A 20,429-nucleotide genomic window follows, 5' to 3' on the forward strand; every position below is an offset into this window, starting at 1 on the left:
CAATTTTTGCCCTAGGTGTTTTAATCTTGTTTCATTATGCCTGAAAGACGTCCAAATTCTTGGCCTGCCCAAAACACGCCCCCTTGTGATTTAGACAAACTGTGGAGAAAAACGTCTCAAATCTGAGTTTCAAAAATCGTGACTTGGACGTTTTCCCTTGAAAAATGTCCATCTGCTGCTTTGTGCCGCTTTTGAGACATTTTCCTTTTTTGAAAATAAGCACCTTAGTGTGCATTAATTTCCATGTTAAATAGTTGGAGTGGAGAAAGGCATGGAATGAGTGTGAAATGGGTGGGGGCTGTGTTTTACAGTCAACATGGAGGTAGTTACTGTTTGTTAACACTATCTTAACAGGTGGAGCTAAATGCATCATGTTATCTACAATGAAGTTAATGTGTTAATTAGATGGGAAACTGCTGGGAACGTTTCCAATAGTAAATGCCTAAAGGTTTTGCAGCTACCACACATTAATTTGGCACCTACCACACAGTGCAAACCCCTACTGCATGTCTGTAAATAGGCTCTTGAGTCCTTTATGGTTACCATTTCTATTTGAGTTTTGCATAAGTATAAATTCACAGAGTGAAACATCACAGTAAGATTAAGAAGCATACACACACACAGACACACATATCTATATCTATATATTCTGTTTATCGATCTATAAATAGATAGATATGCAAGTATCTACTTTTATTTATTTAGCTTGGTTTTGGCAAAGAAGTGCAGAAATAAGAATAAGTCAGTTTTGTTTAGTGCTGAAAAAAAAAATCTGGTTTGGTTTTATTAATGTCACAGTAAAAACTCAGTAATGAAGTATTTATACCAGTTGGAAATGTGCAGCAAGAAGGGAAAGAGGTTTAACAGCAAAAGTTCAAACATCAAAGAAACCTCTTTAAAAGGCTAACAAATTTACTTACAAACACCTATATTTATTATTTCATAAATAGGCGCAACAAGTTCCATAAAAAAAAAAGATTAAATACAGACACGGTATGAAGAAACAATAATACACAGCTATATGTCAAGATTATAATTTAGCTGTTTCCAATCTGTCTCTGATTCTAATATAAAATAGCAGGTAAGCATTTGGCAGGTTTATACATTAAGGGCTAGATTCTATATAGGCGCCTGAAAATTCCACGCGGAAAAAAGTACGCTTAGGCGTATTCTCTAAAGCACATCTATATTTTATAGAATAGACTTAAATTTCTGCGCAGAATATAGACTATGCCAAGCGCCTCTCCACGTGACCAAATTTAGTCATGGCCATTTACGCCATGTTTTTTTACTTGGCATAAATCCTGATGTCTAAATTAGTCGCAGAGCGGGTGTATTCTATAACAAAGCACACAGATTTTAGAAATGCCCATGCCCTGCCCCCCTTTTAACTATGCAACTTAGAATTTAAGTGCACCACATTACAGAATACACTTTGCGAGTTGTGCGTGTAAATTTTAATGCCAATTAGTGCTGATAATTGCTTGTTAACATCCAATTGACAGTGCTGATTAGCTAGTTAACCAATTACGTTACATGCACTGTTATAGAATATGCTTCAATTTCCGCGCAAAAATTTAGGCGCGATATATAGAATCCCAGGGTAAAGGACTTAAATCACATTTACTAAGCATTACACAAGAAGTGATACAACCCCCCTTCCCCCCCCCCCAAAAAAGGAAGCAGTTTTTATGCAGTACAAAATAAAAGTGTTTTGCTTTCTTCTCTCCCCCTTAACATATTTTTGAGTCCTGTCATTGAGGCAAAGCCAATCTTTATTCTACTATTATTATTAATAAAATCATTTGGGTATACTTCCTTTCTTTTTCTCCATTTTGAAAATATAGAACTATCAGTCACCTGTTTTAACAATGAAGTAAAAATATGAATGTTTGCCATTTAACCCTTCCTTTGAAACTGGAAAAAAAAAGAACCCTCAAAACATTTCCACAAAACAATAAAACCTGGATTGAGCCAGTTTCAAATTACAGTTTAGCTACAAAAAAAATTCACATTTATACTCTAGGAGAGTGTAACACAGATGCTATTTACAATCTTGCTATGAGTGCTACATCAAGCCATTTAAAAAGTCTTTAGTAGTTTCATATAAACACCCATTATGAAAACCAATGAAAAATCTAGGATTTGTATCCCAGACACCTACAGTTGCTAAGGCAGTTGCTAGAGTAGCACTTCACAGCAAAAAAAAAAAACCAAAAAGATTAAAAATCAAAAAGAAAAACAAAAAAAAAAATAAAAAAAACCTCCCCCAAATATTTGAATGCTCCAAAGTTTCCTTTGTGAAGGAAAAAAACCCCCCAAAACAACAATGTCTTCTAAAGGAACTCTGAAAGAAAAGAACAAAGCAAGACTATTTTTTTTGGAGTTTGTCACCCACAAGCTCAAATTGTCCTAAGTGCTTAGCAACTTGTATTTTCTAATAAAACGCAGAACTGCTCTGACTGCACAAAGCAATCCTTGACGTAAAGCTTTCCCTGCATTCCTCAAAAGAACCATAGAGGTGTGATGGTTTTGCAGGTCTTCAGGTGAGGTACAGGGCTTTGTCCCTCTGCATGCCCCTGCAAGAAAAAAAAATCATAGTTAATATAGATTGACAAGAGACATACTTACTAATTCAACTATTAATCCACATGTAGCCACTTCGGACAAATGGAGCCTCCTAGCAAATACAGGACTCCTTTTACAAAGCGGTGCTACCGATTAGCGTGAGCTGAATGCGAAGGAGGCCATTCTGCTTTATCTTTGGAAAGTGTAACTGTTTCTTTTTCATTTGTATTAAGGGATGAAAATGTTTGATGTCTTACTTGTACTGTATCTTAGTTGGAAAAAAAGAAAAAAAATTAAGGGGCCATTTTACTAAAGGGTTGGCGCTTAGCAATAGACTTGCCATGTGCCAACCTGGAACTATCGCCGGGCTACTGGAGCAGCCCGGCAGTAATTCCGCCCCCAGAGAGCACCATTTCCAGTGCTACAGAAATTTATTTCTGTGTTTTTACCACTGGGTTTAGCGCAGGAGCCCTTTTGCCATCTCAGTAGATGGCGGTAAGTGCTCCCCCCAAAATGGCTGAATGGCAAGTGTGAACTTACCGCACATTTATTTATTTAGTATGCAGTATTTATGTATTATTTCTGTCATTATATTTGTTTTTATAGACTCCTGAGGAAGGCGCTACGGCGCCGAAACACGGCTGTGTTGAGTCACCTATTCACAATAAAAATCAGTTTTATCTAATTTATACGTCTGCTCCATTGTTTGAATAGAGCCTATTTTCCCCACCCCTTTTTTTGTTTTCGCTTTTTTGTCCTGTGGGGATCAAGTGCACCTCCACACTCCGTGTGGTTTTTCTCTAACTTACCGCACAGTCATTTCTTTTTTCCACCTTTTCACCCTCTGTGGTAAAAGGGACCTTGGTGCAAAAATACATTCTGTCACTAGTGCAGGACCCCTTTTACCGCAACTTGGTAAAAGAGCCCCTATGTATTAAACCCCCCCCCCCCCCCCACACACACACATTTTTTTTGTATTATGCTTTTTTTAAGCATCTTTTATGTAGTTGGCAGCATTGACTGCATAAATACTTTTTAATAAAAAATCTGTGGTGGTTCTACAGATAAATTTGGCCATTTTATCTATACAATGCCGCAGCCCTGATACATATAAGTGCTGCTGAAACTATGCATAATTTTAAAAGGCTAGATACCCGTGTGTGACCTTTTAATGGTAGCTGCGGTGCTAAATACTGAGCTCAAAGTGTTTGACCTATAGGATTTTTCTTTGCATGGAAGAATAAAAGATATTTTGGGCTCTATGCAGTTTTGCACATGGATGCTTTTCTATATGCATAATTTTCATTATTTCTCCATATTTTGCTGACTTTGGGCCTTAACGTAACCTCAAATAATATCACAAATCTCTTGGATATGTGCTTTGTGCAAAATCCTACTATTCAGATGGTTGACAACATGACAACTTCAACTAATGTGTGCAGTAATTCCTGACACAGAGCTCGTCTGGTCATAAACTTATAAAGAGCAAATAAAAAGAGAGGTAATGTTGGGTCTACAGCAGTGGTGTGCTGGAGCAGGCTCTCACAGGCTCGCAAGAGCCGGTTGTTAAGTTTTTAAGAATTTTGGGAGCCGGTTGTTAAAGTAGGGCCCTCCATGGCTACTTTAACAACTGACTCCCAAAATGTGGGCTTGGGCCCCCTGCTGAATTCTCTTTTACTTTGCTGGTGGGGATGCTGAGCCCTGCCAGCCAAGTAAATAGACTGCTGCTGCTCCCCGCTCCTTGTTTCCAGCTCTGAGCAGCAGGCTGGGACTTCTCCAGCATGTGTGAGAAGTTTCAGCATGCTGCTCAGAGCAAGACCGATGAGAGTGGTGGCAGTCCATTTATTGGCTGCCAGCAAAGGTATGCCTAGCGTGCCCGCACGAAGGGAGGGAGGAGAGAGAGGCAAGTGTTGCTCCCCCCACCCCGGCCACCCCTAGCCCTTCCAACTGCAGAGCTGACTACGTCCGGAGAAAGAGCCTGTTGTTAAAAATTTACCAGCACACCCCTGGTCTATAGCAAAATGGAGGTCAGAACTTGGAGCTGCGTGAGAAGACCGCTTTGTGGCTCAAAGACAAGTGGTTTCTTGTATTAACAATTTTGTTTCGCATTGATGTCTCTGCTTTAACAGATATTGTATTAGTGCACTGACACAGGCATAATTGGTTGTACATGTTGTATGAGGAAGCTTGGAGTACTTGTTGGATTTGCAATAAACAGAGACTGCCATTTTTATTGTTCATCTCCTTGGACTTCCTTTCTTTTGGACCTCACTTTTTTTTTACTTGTCATGGGATACCTATGAGGATCTCTTTCTCCTTTTTTTGGATCCTATGCTTCAAAAGGGCACCACTACAGCACCAGGACTTCCTTTAGTTTTCTTCTGGATGTCCAATATTTGAGATCCTTGACACCTTCTTTGCCTCCTCTCCCCCTTCTAGCTCTGAGATCTGCTGTTTGGTCTTGCCTATGGGCATCAAAGGCTTGAACCCAGAGCCAGGGAGATAAGTCACCAGCAAGAAGGTAGGGTTAACACCAAAGGGGCTCATGACTGTAAGTTTTGGGAAGGGGAAAGAAAAATGGTAAAGACAAGAAGACAAGGATAGGAGGGTGAAGGGTGGGTGCAGAATTAGGGGAAGAGGTAAGGAGAGAGAGAGAGGAGATGCTTAAAAAGAGGAGAAAAAAAATTAAAACTGGAAAAACAAGAAATAAGAGAAAAGGACAATAGAATGGTAGAAATAAAAGGACAGAAAAAAGGAACTGCAGAAGAATGGAAAAAGAGACAACAGAAAGAGGGAGAGAATTATGGGCATTTCTGGAGATCTTGGAGAACAGATCATCCCGTGAGCATGTACTTCACACAAAAAACATAGGTAAAATCAATTTGTCCGGCAGCAGTCTTGGCTCTCACACTGATTATTTTTTGCCAACATGGCCCCTGCTTATATGGTCGCTGCTACTGAATTGGACAGGCAGTATTTCAAAAGAAGGCATGGCAGTACTTAATCCCCTGAGGAAGCCGAATGGTGAAACGGGTCCCCATTGGGACGACGTTTCTACTGCCCCACACTGCCATATAAAGCTAAGTTCAACCTTTAGTTTCATGAAGTTGTCACATCACTTTCACAGATGAAGATGTTTTTGCACCAATAAAAATTGGTGTGGTTTGGGGGTTTTTATGACCAATGATCGAAGCTGGCACTGTGATTTGGTATGCTGGAATTTGACATTATAACAGCATATAGGTCGTCACAGGCATCTGAGGTCTTTTCTCCCGCCATTCCTATTTAGTGCCGATTTACAGAAAATGTATTTCTCACTCTTACTTGAGTGAGTTTCCAGGTAGTATTGCTACTAAAATACCTTAAGGCCAGACATCTGTGTCAGACCTTCTGGAAAGTGTCATTTTGCCTTCAGAAAGAATGTCCTGCGTCATGATGCTCCCTCTTTTACTGAAAAGCCTGGCAGAAGGTCCCACACAGCATACCACAACTACACATACCTTCTATATTTTTCTATGAAAAAAAAATGTCTGAACAATAAACAATCTCAGCACAGAAAGCTGATAAAATGATACTTTCCGAAATATATAATACAGTTTCTTTTGCCAAAGTTCTGCTAATTCATAATTATCCTGAAATAGGAGTGGTATTAAAGATGATGGGAAGCTGTACTACATTTCTTCCAATTCACCAGGGGTTATAGGCATCGCATCTTTATGTACAACATTTGTGCTAGTATTCCAGCACACATCATTTTCTGTACTTTCAAAAATTACAACTTATGTCGAGATGCCTTGTTATGATGTTTTCACAGAACAAATTGGCAGTGAGGGGTTTCTAGGTTAGTGTAATTCAAGATAGAAACCGTTCCCTCTTTTCCTTGTCACAAGCTATGTTAGCTAACAGTAAACCAAATGATTTTTTCAGAAATTTGTAGGACCATTTTGTCACTTGGGGGGAGGGGGATTTTCAAACAGCTCACACAGTTTAAAACTCCATGGTTACTTTCAACACACTGTATCATGCACATTTTCAAAGATAAATTAGGAGAGTTCATTCTCTTTGAGTGTAAACTAGTACTGGGTTGCAGGTGCTGCTGCCTGGATGAGTAACACTGACTGGGATCATTTACTGATTTTAGCAGCATTATTTGGTAATGTTGCTGAAAATCACTATAGACTGCCGCTGTTATCCATATATCACTTTATATGGTCAAAATTTCAGCAAGGGTAACAACATAGTCATACCTTAAACCCAGCTGTTCCATACTTGCTCTGCTGTTCTTTAACTTCTAAAACTCCTTTCAATTCATTTCCAACCAACGTAAAGATGTCAGTAGAGAATTCAATTACTTACTGTTGTAAATTCCAATATAGATTCTGAACTTGTACAAACATTCTTCAAAGTGAAAAGATGTTTAAATTCTTTCAATCATGATCCTTTGACAACATCTTTTAACAACGTTTTATCACATTTTGCAGTGCACGTACGCCTCCACCAACATTCGCCATGTTTCGCAAGTTGCTGCCTCAGGGTGTGGTCCGTCGAAACTTATATTCAAAGGTCGCCGCATGTTGGTGGAGGCTTCCATGCACTGCAAAATGTGATAAAGCGTCGTTAAAAGATGTTGTTAAAAGATCATGATTGAAAGGATTTAAACATCTTTACACTTTGAAGAATGTTTGTACAAGTTCAGAATCTATATTGGAATGTACAAAATAAGTAATTGAACTTTCTACTGACATCTTTACGTTGGTTGGACATGAATTGAAAGGAGTTTTAGATGTTAAAGAACAGCAGAGCAAGTAATTACACATAACAGCTGGGTTTAAGGTATGACAAATGTTATCCATATAGCACTGGGGCGGTCCGAAAGTGGAGCTGGGATTTATCCACAGACTTGTGATATTCAGCACTGGCATTTGGATAACTGTTCAGCATAAAAGCTGTCCTACATCATCTGGACAGTTATCAGGAAAATAACACTACATATTGCTATTATCTGGATAATGGTGATGGCTTTTGATATCTACTTACAGTCAAGCACTGTATATTTGGTATAAGGCCAGATGCCAAGGCTAGCGTTTAAAAGAAACACTGACCGTGGTGATTAAATAGTGATATGATTTACTATGTAGAATACCTCATTGTGGGGTCCTTTTACTAAGCTGAGGTAAGGGGACTTGTGCTAGCATCAGCATATGTTTCTGGGGTGTGCTGAGGCCCCCCTTTTACCGCAGCAGGTAAAAGGCTGTCTTTTTTTCGGAAAAAGAAATGGCCGTGTGGTAAGTGAACAACTCGCTGGGTGGCCATTTCGGAGGGGAGCACTTACTGCCACTCACTGAGGTAGTGGTAAGGACTCCCATGCTAACCTGGTGGTAACCGGGCAGCATGTGGTGCTGCCTGATTACCGCTGGGCAAGCACCAGCGCTACAAAAACAGAAAATATTTTTGTAGCACCTGGGATTTGTAGTATGGAGTGTTGCCACGATTTTTTTTTTGTTACATTTGTACCCTGTGCTTTCCCACTCATGACAGGCTCAATGTGGTGGGCAATGGAGGGTTAAGTGACTTGCCCAGAGTCACAAGGAGCTGCCTGTGCTGGGAATTGAACTCAGTTCCCCAGGACCAAAGTCCACCACCCTAACCACTAGGCCACTCCTCCACTACATCATCTGGACAGTTGGGTTTCTGCCTGGTACTTGTGACCTGGCTTGGCCACTGTTTGGAAAACAGGATACTGGGCTAGATGGATCATTGGTCTGACCCAGTATGGCTACTATTACTATTATTAGCATTTGTAAAGCGCTACCAGATGCAAGCAGCACTGAACACCTGACATAAAGAGACAGTCCCTGCTCAAAAGAGCTCACAATCTAAATAATACAGACAGACAAGACAGTTATGGGTGGGGGAAGTAATGGGTGAGAAGGAAGGAAGGGACAAGGGGAGGGCAATTGAGTATTGGCTAGGAGCTAAAGGCAGCAGTGAAAAGGTGGGTTTTCAGCATAGATTTGAAAACAGGTAGAGATGGAGCTAGACGTATAGGTTCAGGAAGTTTATTCCAGACATAAGGTGCCGCGAGAGAAAAGGAGCGAAGCCTGGAGTTAGCAGTGGAGGAGAAGGGTGACAACAAGAGAGATTTGTCCAGTGAACGGAGTTCACGGGGAGGAAAGTAGGGAGAGATGAGAGTGGAGAGGTAATGGGGGGCTGCAGAGTGGATGCATTTAAAGGTCAGTACAAGAAGTTTAAACTGTATGCGGAATCGGACAGGGAGCCAGTGAAGTGATCTGAGTGGGTTAGTGTGGGTAAAACGATTCTGGCGGAAAATAAGACGTGCCGCATAATTTTGGACAGATTGGAGAGGAGAGAGATGGCTGAGTGGAAGACCAGTGAGAAGTAAATTGCAATAGTCCAAGCGAGAGGTGACAAGGGTGTGGACAACGGTTCTGGTAGCGTATTCTGGTAGCGTGTTCTAAATAGTGCATGCTGGGGGGGGGGGGGGGGAACTACCACTGGGCTCCTGCCACACGCAAACCCTTTAGTAAAAAGGCCCCTCTACACATAATTTACAGTGATAGTCTATAACTTGTGCGCTTACCCCCCCCAAATTCTGTATATGGCACTTACAATTGCGCGTGCAATTTAATTGAGAAACAAACCTGGTAGTGTAATTATTGGTGTTAATTGGCAACAATTTGGACTTATGCATGCATCTTACTATATGCTATTCTATAAAAATGCAACTGAAAAGGGGCTGTGGCCATGGGAGAGATATGGGCGGATCAAGAGCATTCACTAAATATGCATGCAGTATTATAGAATTTGAGGGATTTATTTATTTATTGCATTTGTATCCCACATTTTCCCACCTATTTGCAGGCTCAATGTGGCTTACAGAGTTTTGTTATGACATAGTCATTCCAGGATCTTAGGTACAATTGGTAATGTGCAAAGATTAAGTAAGGGAAGAGAGAGGGAAGGTGTTAGGCAGGTTAGTATAGAAGGTGGATTTTAATAACTGGATGGGTTGGTGAGGTAGTTTTGTATGGTTATAGGTTATCTTTGTAGGCCTTGTTGAAGAGATGTGTCTTTAGAGATTTGTGAAAGTTAGTTATTTCGTTGATAGTTTTCAGGGCTGTAGGTAGTGCATTCCACACCTAACATACACATGAATATTTACAGTAATATTCAGCTGGTGTAAATCCTTATGCCTAAAGGGTGGATGCAGATCCCAACGCTAAGTGCTGTTCAATTAAGGGCACCCAACTTGCAGCGCTGTTTATAGAATAGCACTCAGTGTGCATTGTTTTGGCACCGTTTACTGAATTCAGTCTTTAACTTCCTTACCTCCCCATTTACTAAGCTGCACGGCAATGCTGACATATCTCTTTCAAAGTGAATGGGTTGTGTCGGCATTAGTGCACGGCAGCTGCTAGCGCGGTTTAGTAAACAGGGGGGGGGGGGGGGGGGGGTTATCCTGCAAATTCAAGGGGACATTCTCAGGGGCAGGAGCATGGGCAGGGCATGGGAGTGTCCAACATTTATATTCATATATGACGGGGGTTGACCAAACAGAATTTGATGAATGAAAATGCATAATTTGAAAGATATTCTATCTCTTATTGGTAAGCAATGTAGCTCATATAAAAGAGGAGTGGCTTTGGCGAAGCGAGGAGATCAACATATAAGACGAGCATCAGTATTTTGAGCTGTTTGTAATTTTTTTGAGAAGACCACCTTTAAGTCCAGTGTAGATGGAATTGCACTAGTCGAATTTGGTGAGGAAAAGGGACTGAACCAAAGTATGAAAGACAGATTTAGAGATGACAGTTTGATCTGAGTAAAATGTTATCTCCATGAGAAAATAGCTTTGAAAATGATCATCTAAGCTTCTTTTCCTTATAATCCTCATTTGAACTGGAATGCATTAAATTACAATACATTGGTTCCAATTCAAGGGGAATTGTTTGTAATACAATTTTAGGCAAGACTCCTATGTCAGATATTCATTAAAGATATATTCTGCCTACTTTCAGAAAATAAAGCTTGTTTCTTGGAGGTCTGTTATTCAGATTTCAATTTAAAAGACAAACTGGCAATGGGTCCATGAAATTGTTACAGTACAATTTGGGACCCATTTCCCAATAATCCTAACGTTAGTTATATTTTGCCAAAATGAAAAGCAGCGAGCTCTTCTTCAAATTCCTTTATATATAGTTCCTCTCAGGATCCTGGAAGCATCATTTTGGCTGGGGCAGACAAATCAACCAAACTCCACTCCTGCTCTCCAAGGTTGATAGTTACTGATGCCATGTGGGAATAAACTTGGTTGGGCCATAGTTCTGGCGGCTCACCCCCCCCCCCCCCCTTCCTCTAGAACTGGAGTAGAATTACTGATAAAACATTATGTAGTTGCACATTTGAACCTGGACAATGAGTCATTCAAGTAAGAAAATTGTGAAGAAAAGTGGTAACATTAATTCCTCATTCTGGGGCTCTTTTACTAAGCCGTGTAAGCACCTACACACGCCCAACACATGCCAATTCTGAGTTACCGCCCAGCTACCGCATGGCCTGGGCGGTAATTTCAATTTTGACAAACGTCCCCCAGAAAATAATTTTTATTTTCTAGCACGTGGCGCTACCGGGCGGTAAAAGGCATTTGACACGCATAGACCATTACCACCCGGTTAACGTGTGAGACCTTACTGCTAAGTCAATGGCTGTTGGTAAGGTCTCAGACCCCAAATGTTTATTTTTCCTCCATTCATTTTCGGTCTAAATTAAATGCATTTTTAAAGGTGTGCTGAAAAATGGATCTGCATGCGTCCAAAACATGCGCCTACACTACCGCAGGCCATTTTTCAGCGCACCTTAGTAAAAGGACCCCTCTATGTAGTACCAGTAAATTTAACTTGGGCTATGATATCATACCATTTATTCACAATTTTTACTGGGAAACCAAGGGGCAAGTTTGAAAAGCCAGCAAGGATGCAATGACCTTCTGGAAATACTTTAGGGTTATCCCTTTATTTCTCCATGAAACCAGTATCTGTTTGAAAAAGCATCTTGTTAGAGCCTATATTTTCTTAAATTAGATAGAATGAGGCTCCAGAAGGGGATACGAAATGTTTACCTATAATCTTCTGCCGCAAAAGCAACAATGCTGAAAGTTCTATAGGTACAACCATTTGCTTCCATCTTCCATTTTGCTTCTTTAGGATTACACTGGAAAATGACATTAGGCAATTGCCTGGTATACCCAAGCCACAGAGGGTTCCAAAGGTCAACTGCCGTGGGCCTGGAGCTGATGAATACACAGCCTGTCACAGTCTTCAGGCAAAGCTTACCAAGAAATATCAGTCTGGCCAGTGCAAGGCAAACCTTCAGCGTTGTGCCTAATTAACGTTTAGGCGCTGCTTCCCCCCTCCCCCTACAAAAAAACAACACTCCATCCTGAATAATCAAGGCAAAATGGCTATTTGAAAGCTAGCAACTCTCTCGTCTGGTAAAAGTACCTCCCGTTATTCCATTCAGTTTGTTTGGTTGTAAGGATCTATTGTTTTGGTTTGACTGCAGCTGCTTTTTGATGACACCCCTAGGTGATCATCTAGTCCTATGGCAGTGGTGAGCAAGTGTACACTCATAGGCTCTGCATAATTCCCACCCCTACTCCTCTGTGAACTTCCTGTTACCAAAGAAACCTCTGCAAGGAATGAGACCACTCTAGGACCTTTGAACTAGCTCTGGCCTACAAACACTGGGCTTATTTTTCTTGGTATTGTAGCCTGAAGATACTCACTGGCACCCAACCAGCAAAATTACAGTGTGAGGAAGACAACTTAGGAAGAGGCAAAGGAATGAAGGGTAAAAGGTAGAAGAATCATGGAGAGGCAATAAGGAAGAAGTAAGAAAGAGAGGAGACCACAGAATAGGCTTTGGGGGGAAGAGATGGGAAGGGGGCAGAAAGCTTAAGGGGTTAGAGCAGAGAGAATCACACACTGGAGATGGGGAGGAAGGTTATTAGAGCAAGAGGACCTGGGAAGGGGGTCATTGACGGGAGAAGAGAAGCTCAAAAGCTGGAAATCAGGATAAGGGAGTAGGAAGGAAGAGACCCGACTTCCTTTCTTGTCGACAAAAAAAGACAGCCTTTTACCTGCTGCGCACATCAAACATACCTGCTGATGCTAGCGCAGGCCCCCCCTCTTACCGCAGCTTAGTAAAAGGACTCCTAAGTGAAGCACTAAGCATTTTCTTCTACAATAAGGCATTCTGCTGTATACACATTTCCTACACCCTAGACCGATGACTATATAACACTTTCCCTTTCAACATTTGATCATTCTTCAAAGTGAAGTGGAACATTATTACTGTAGATTGCTCTATATTTCCTCTACATTGGTACTTTCTGGAGAGGGTATTTGTGTCAGAGTCATTTGAATGAAAATGTTTGACCTATTTTTGAAATCTTCATTTGATACAATTTAAAAATACATGACTTGTACTTTGATGCTTTATGGTTCCACCTCTGTAATCACAGAGAGAAAAAGGAGGTTGATAGTAGGCTTTCAGTGACCCACTGCCTATTTTTCCCTAGAAAAGGGTGTTTTACTGTTAAGTGTCCTAATATAAGTTATGATTTCAGAAACTAGAAAAAAGGAGGGTTTCAGAACTGGATGACAATTCTTTGGCCTGCAACTGGATATTATTAATAATCCATTTTTCACTGGTGTATTAGCGCTACATGATTCTGCACTTTCACACACTTGTTCTAATTATAGATACATTGGGCCCAATATTCAGTGCTATTTAATCGGCCAGGAATGGCCCCTGGATGGTTTAATAGCGCTTAGACGGCTACCTGCTAATATTTAGCATGAGACAGCTGGCTATTTCTGCTGAATATTAGCCCTTAGCGGCTAGCTACTAACAGTTATGCCGCGCAACTTAGCTGGTTAAGCACAAATATTCAGCACCAGCTGGCTAAGGCATAAACAGCAGGCCTATTTTTAACCGCTTAAGCACTTATCCGATTAGCGCTGAATCTCAGCTTAACCAGTTAAGTTGCCGAGGTCAAAACTGAAACTGGTTATTCAATGCCAATCAACAGATACGGCCTGGCATTGACTATCCAGCTGGTGCTGGTGGCGGCAGCTAACCACGCTGCCTGCCGCCAGCTGAATATCAAGGGGATTATATGTGAATATCACAAGTTATCTACAAGCACTGAGCACCAGTGGCAAGGCCCCTAGCATGCTACAAGAATGTATATATGATTTCTGAATTGTACTTAATCAGTAAGTTATTGTGATTGTAAAAATATATTATAAAATTCACAAAATTCCTTTGCTGCAAACGTGTAAAAACCCTAGGTGGTAGAAAGATTAAAATGATAAAAAGAGAAAGTAAAGTCACAGAGAGGAATGTTATGGAAAAACGACTGAGTTGTAGAACAAATTAATTACAAGTACATTTATTTATTCAGATTATCTGAAGTCTGTAAAGAAAAGAGTGGATTGGTTTGATAGTCAAAGGATTTATGCTCCTAACTTTGAGGGTGATGCTCCTAAATTGGCCTAGTTACTGTGGCCGAGTGCATGGCTTTATACTCAAAAGGGGGGGGGGGGGGGGGTGTCAATATTCAGCCTATGACGGTAAGTGTCTGATAAGCCGGTCCCAGTCACAGGCTGAAGTAACCCCAGATATTCAGTGCCGGGGCATGAGTGGATTCTAGCACTGAATATCTGGGTATATGTGCTGACTCAGAGGTTAAACGAGCACCACCCAAAAGTCAGACTGGTGCCCTGTTAACTTTCTGAATAAGGTTAAGACAGCTGTTTTGCTGTTTTAATTTTATAAGGTTACGTAGGGGCCCTTTTACTAAGGTGTGCCGAAAAATGGCCTGCGCTGGTGTAAGCTCGTGTTTTGTACGCATGCTGGTCCATTTTTCAGCACGTCTGTAAAAAAAGGCCTTTTTTTGTGGCCGAAAATGGATGTGCGGCAAAATTAAAAAGAGCGTGCATCCATTTTCGGCCTGAAACCGTACCGCCACCCATTGACTTGGCAGTAAGGTCTCACACGCTAACTGGGCAGTAAGCATCAACACGCATATACTGCTGATTACCGTTCAGTTAGTGCCACGTGGTAGAATATAAAAAATAGTTTCTACCGCACATATCGGACACGTGTAAAAAATGGAATTACCACCCAAGACATGTGGTAGCCGGGCGGTAGTTCTAAATTGATGCACATTGGACACATTTAGGTGCCTACGCACCTTAGTAAAAGGGCCTCTTAGCTGGTTAGTGGGCCGAAACCCACCGCTAGCTAGCTAAGTTACCGCTCCACCCTAACTCCATCCCAAACCCAACCTTAACCTAGCCAGTTAGAAGATAGCTACAGTGGTGGAAATAAGTATTTGATCCCTTGCTGATTTTGTAAGTTTGCCCACTGACAAAGACATGAGCAGCCCATAATTGAAGGGTAGGTTATTGGTAACAGTGAGAGATAGCACATCACAAATTAAATCCGGAAAATCACATTGTGGAAAGTATATGAATTTATTTGCATTCTGCAGAGGGAAATAAGTATTTGATCCCCCACCAACCAGTAAGAGATCTGGCCCCTACAGACCAGGTAGATGCTCCAAATCAACTCGTTACCTGCATGACAGACAGCTGTCGGCAATGGTCACCTGTATGAAAGACACCTGTCCACAGACTCAGTGAATCAGTCAGACTCTAACCTCTACAAAATGGCCAAGAGCAAGGAGCTGTCTAAGGATGTCAGGGACAAGATCATACACCTGCACAAGGCTGGAATGGGCTACAAAACCATCAGTAAGACGCTGGGCGAGAAGGAGACAACTGTTGGTGCCATAGTAAGAAAATGGAAGAAGTACAAAATGACTGTCAATCGACAAAGATCTGGGGCTCCACGCAAAATCTCACCTCGTGGGGTATCCTTGATCATGAGGAAGGTTAGAAATCAGCCTACAACTACAAGGGGGGAACTTGTCAATGATCTCAAGGCAGCTGGGACCACTGTCACCACGAAAACCATTGGTAACACATTACGACATAACGGATTGCAATCCTGCAGTGCTCGCAAGGTCCCCCTGCTCCGGAAGGCACATGTGACGGCCCGTCTGAAGTTTGCCAGTGAACACCTGGATGATGCCGAGAGTGATTGGGAGAAGGTGCTGTGGTCAGATGAGACAAAAATTGAGCTCTTTGGCATGAACTCAACTCGCCGTGTTTGGAGGAAGAGAAATGCTGCCTATGACCCAAAGAACACCGTCCCCACTGTCAAGCATGGAGGTGGAAATGTTATGTTTTGGGGGTGTTTCTCTGCTAAGGGCACAGGACTACTTCACCACATCAATGGGAGAATGGATGGGGCCATGTACCGTACAATTCTGAGTGACAACCTCCTTCCCTCCGCCAGGGCCTTAAAAATGGGTCGTGGCTGGGTCTTCCAGCACGACAATGACCCAAAACATACAGCCAAGGCAACAAAGGAGTGGCTCAGGAAGAAGCACATTAGGGTCATGGAGTGGCCTAGCCAGTCACCAGACCTTAATCCCATTGAAAACTTATGGAGGGAGCTGAAGCTGCGAGTTGCCAAGCGACAGCCCAGAACTCTTAATGATTTAGAGATGATCTGCAAAGAGGAGTGGACCAAAATTCCTCCTGACATGTGTGCAAACCTCATCATCAACTACAGAAGACGACTGACCGCTGTGCTTGCCAACAAGGGTTTTGCCACCAAGTATTAGGTCTTGTTTGCCAGAGGGATTAAATACTTATTTCCCTCTGCAGAATGCAAATAAATTCATATACTTTCCACAATGTGATTTTCCGGATTTAATTTGTGATGTGCTATCTCTCACTGTTACCAATAACCTACCCTTCAATTATGGGCTGCTCATGTCTTTGTCAGTGGGCAAACTTACAAAATCAGCAAGGGATCAAATACTTATTTCCACCACTGTATATAGTGGACATATTCAACCTCTCCTGCCCGGTTATATCCTTTTGAATATCGACCTCAAATTTCAAATTTAGGAGCATAAAAAGTGGATGGCAATAGAGACAAATTTAGGGTGGGGAAAAATTTAGGAGTTTAGCACTGATTTTCAACACTAGGCTCATAAATCTAGCCAAATGAATGGCAGTCCTAAATTTATACAGTCACAGAAGAGAGGGAAAACAGCATACAAATACAACCAGGCAAACAAAAAAAGCAAACACTTGGCCCAGTCCTAAATTTATACGCATACTGCCAGATTCTATATAGCGTGCCTAGAGATCCGCGCTGAAATCCAGGCATATTCTATAACAACGCACATAGCATAATTGGCTTAACAAGCTAATCAGCATTGATAACAGCACTTAACAAGCAATAATGAGCACTAATTGGCAATAATTAGAATTTACGCACACAACTTGCTAAGTGTATTAGCAAGTTGTGTGCGTAAATTCTAATTATTGCCAATCAGTGAATTGCCAATTATTGAAAATCAGTGACCTGCACCTAAATTCTAATATGCGCAGTTCAAAAGCGGCACGGATATGGGTGGGGAAATGGGCGTTCCATGGGTGTTCCCAAATTTATGCGTGTAGTTATAGAATACGGGATTTACGTCATGTTTTCATTGGTGCAAATGGAGGCACGCAGTTTTAGGAACTGGGATATCAACTAAGCGTAGTCTATATACTGCGCCTAAATCTAGACATGTTTACTGCACAGATTTTTTTAGGCGCCTTATATAGAATCTGGCCAATAACTTTTGAGCTCCTAAAATTAGATGAATTTTCAGTTGAAAACTTAAGGGTCCTTTTACAAAGATGCTGTAAGCACTAATGAGTGCTTACCACAGCAAAAAATGGTGTACCGCTGGGCCAGTGGTGTAGCTACATGGGGCCACGGGGGCCTGGGCCCCCGTAGGTTTGGCCCTGGACCCCCCTGCTGACGACCCTCTCGACCCCCCTCCTGCTGCCAACCCTCCCCCGTTGTTGCTGTGGGCTACCTTTGCTGGCAGGGGGCCCCAGCCCCCGCCAATCGAGGTCCTCTTCTTCCCGCGCAAGGTTTCGTTCTGTTTCAGCGTTTGCTGGCTGATCTGCAAGGCTTCGTTCTGTTTCTGTGAGCCTGACGTCCTGCACTGGCTGATCTGCAAGGCTTAGTTCTGTTTCTGTGAGTCTGACGTGCAGGACGTTAGAAACAGAACAAAGCCTTGCACGGGAAGAAGAGGACCTTGGCTGGTGGGGATTGGGTTCCCCCGCCAGCAAAGGTAGGCAATGGCATGGGAATGGTTGGCGGCGGGAGGGGGGGGGTCGAAAGGGTTGTCGGCGGGGGGGAGGGGGGGGTCAAAGTTGGTGGTAGTGGTGGCGGGGGGGGGGGGGCTAAAATGTGCCCCTTCACCTTGGGCTCTGGACCCTCCTCCCGCTGGTCTGGCTACGCCCCTGCGCTGGGCACACCAAGGCATTCTGCACTAATTTTGCCATGTGCACGTGCTACCTATGTGCTAAAATATATATATATATATATTTTGGAGCAGGGAGCATATCTGGGGGCAGATAGTCGGCATCTTCTGTGCTAATTTGATAGTGCAGCTACATTGCCGTGCACTAACCTATTAGCACAGGTTTAGCATGTGAGACACTACTGCCTACAAAAAAGGTGGCAGTAGGGACTCCTGCACTAATGGTCACACACTAATGTGAACATTCACACATGGCCATTATTGAGAAATCCAGAAAATCAGCCATTTTACCCTAGTAGTAAAATTGGCCTTAGCACATGGGAATGACACACGTCAGGGTGCGCTAAGGCCGCTTTTTACTGCTGTTCAGTCAAAGGGCCCCTTAGGCTTCTAAATGTGGCTGAAAATAACACTTACTTCTAGGAGCCTAACTTACCCTAACTTAGGGGCCCTTGAACTAAACTGCATTAAAAAATGACCTTAGCGCATCTTTGTGTGGGTTTTTCTCGTGCCTTAAGGACATTTTTACCACAGCTATAAAAAGGGCTTTTTATATTTTCTGTATTAATTGCCATGCACTAATGTTGCCATTAGCATGCAGTCGTTACAAAAAAAAAAGAAAAAAAAAGAGCAAGTATGCACTTTCCACCACCCATTTTGTAGGAGGTAAGAGTTCATGTACTATTCTTTTGCTAGTTATCCGAGAGGTAATGTAGCTGCACTAACTGATTAGCACAGATTTCCCACTTTCTGCCCCCAGACATCCCCCTAAAAAAAAAAAAAAATTAAAATATTTTAGTGCAGTTAGTTCATGCACATTTGGTACACACTACAGGACACCTGCGCACATAAAAACATAAGAACATAAGAATAGCCATACTGGGTCAGACCAATGGTCCATCTAGCCCAGTATCCTGTTTCCTACAGTGGCCAATCCAGGTCACAAGTACCTGGCAGAAACCCAAATCATGGCATCATTCCATCCTACCAATCCCAGGGTAAGTAGTGGCTTCCCCATGTCTGTCTCAATAGCAGACTACTGGCTTTTCCTCCAGGAACTTGTCCAAACCTTTTTTAAACCCAGATATGCTAACAGCGGTTACCACATCCTCTGGCAACGAGTTCCAGAGCTTAACTATTCGTTGAATACAAAAATATTTCCTTTTATTTTAAATTATTTCCATGTAACTTCCTTGAGTGTTCCCTAGTCTTTGTACTTTTGGAATGAGTATCAAATCGATTCACTTTTACTCGTTCTTCACCACTCAGTATTTTTTAGACCTGAATCATATCTCCCCTCAGTCATCTCTTTTCCAAGCTGAAGAGCCCTAACCTCTTTAGCCTTTCCATTTTAAGCCACATTAGGAGCATGTTAGCACCTAAAGCAGCTTAGTAAAAAGGTCCCTTAGGAACATAAATTTAGGAGAGCAGCTTTTATTGAATAGGCGTTCAAGGATTTCAGGAGAAGATTCCGTGTCAATTTTGCACATTAAACTGCGGGTTTTGTCCTCTTTTGTGAGGGAAAGGAGCCCATGCAAGTTTTAAGTGCTGTAATGAGGAACAAACGTGTGTGAGTCCGAGCAAAACTGAAAATGAAAGCACACATTGGTGCCTGTTGTCCTGCACTTAAATATGAGCCTTTACAAAATGTAAGTGCAAACAATTTTTGAAAGGCTCATATTTACAGGTGCAGAAGAACAGTGCCTACGTGTGTTTGCATTTCTGGTGTTTTTGTCTGGACATGCGCACAAGAGCCATGCTTACTGCAAAACCTTTGTACTCAAGTGCCAAGCATGTTCCTCCCCCTACTTTTGGTTTATTAGCAAGAATTAAGCTTATATATCATTGCTTCACTATGTTTCTGCATTTGTCCGCGTTATGAGCTTTTGCTGTCGGGTTTGGAGCATCTGCCTTTTTAGTCTGTTAACGCAGGAGTATACATAAAGTAGCTTAAAGTTAAGTAGCAAACAAAACAAAGGGCCTGATTCCTATCAGACCACAGAAGAACCACAATGTGAAGAAACTTTGCAAAGCTTTTTCTACTTCATGGCTACTCTTTTGGTCCTTCAAATGTAAACTTTTTGGGAGTACTCTGGAGGTCTGCTCCTTCCTGCTTTGGGTAACCCTGTTTTTTGCCAGCCCTGGGTTTTAATTTTCTTTGGCTGAACCATGACCTCCTGGATAAGCTTAATAGGAAAGGAATGTAAAACAAAAATGAGACTATAATAATGCCTTTGCATCGCTCCATGGTGCGACTGCACCTCGAATACTGTGTGCAATTCTGGTTACCACATCTCAAAAAAAAAAAAAAAGCAGAATTAGAAAAGGTACAGAGAAGGGCAATGAAAATGATAAAGGGGATAGAATGACTTTC

The 20,429-nt window shown here is 41.9% G+C and overlaps 1 protein-coding gene across 1 annotated transcript in view; it reads right to left on the reverse strand.

The window, feature by feature from the left end:
* Positions 1-1,545: 1,545 nt before the first annotated feature.
* Positions 1,546-20,429, reverse strand: part of TOX (thymocyte selection associated high mobility group box) — a 525,928-nt gene continuing 507,044 nt past the window's right edge. Inside the window, exon 9 of the mRNA XM_030214796.1 lies at positions 1,546-2,579. Coding sequence (XP_030070656.1) covers positions 2,543-2,579 — 37 coding nt within the window. The 3' untranslated portion in view covers positions 1,546-2,542. The remainder of the gene's footprint in view (positions 2,580-20,429) is intronic.

This window comes from Microcaecilia unicolor, chromosome 1 (genome assembly GCF_901765095.1).
Source record: "Microcaecilia unicolor chromosome 1, aMicUni1.1, whole genome shotgun sequence".
In the NCBI taxonomy this organism is placed as follows: Eukaryota; Metazoa; Chordata; class Amphibia; order Gymnophiona; family Siphonopidae; genus Microcaecilia; species Microcaecilia unicolor.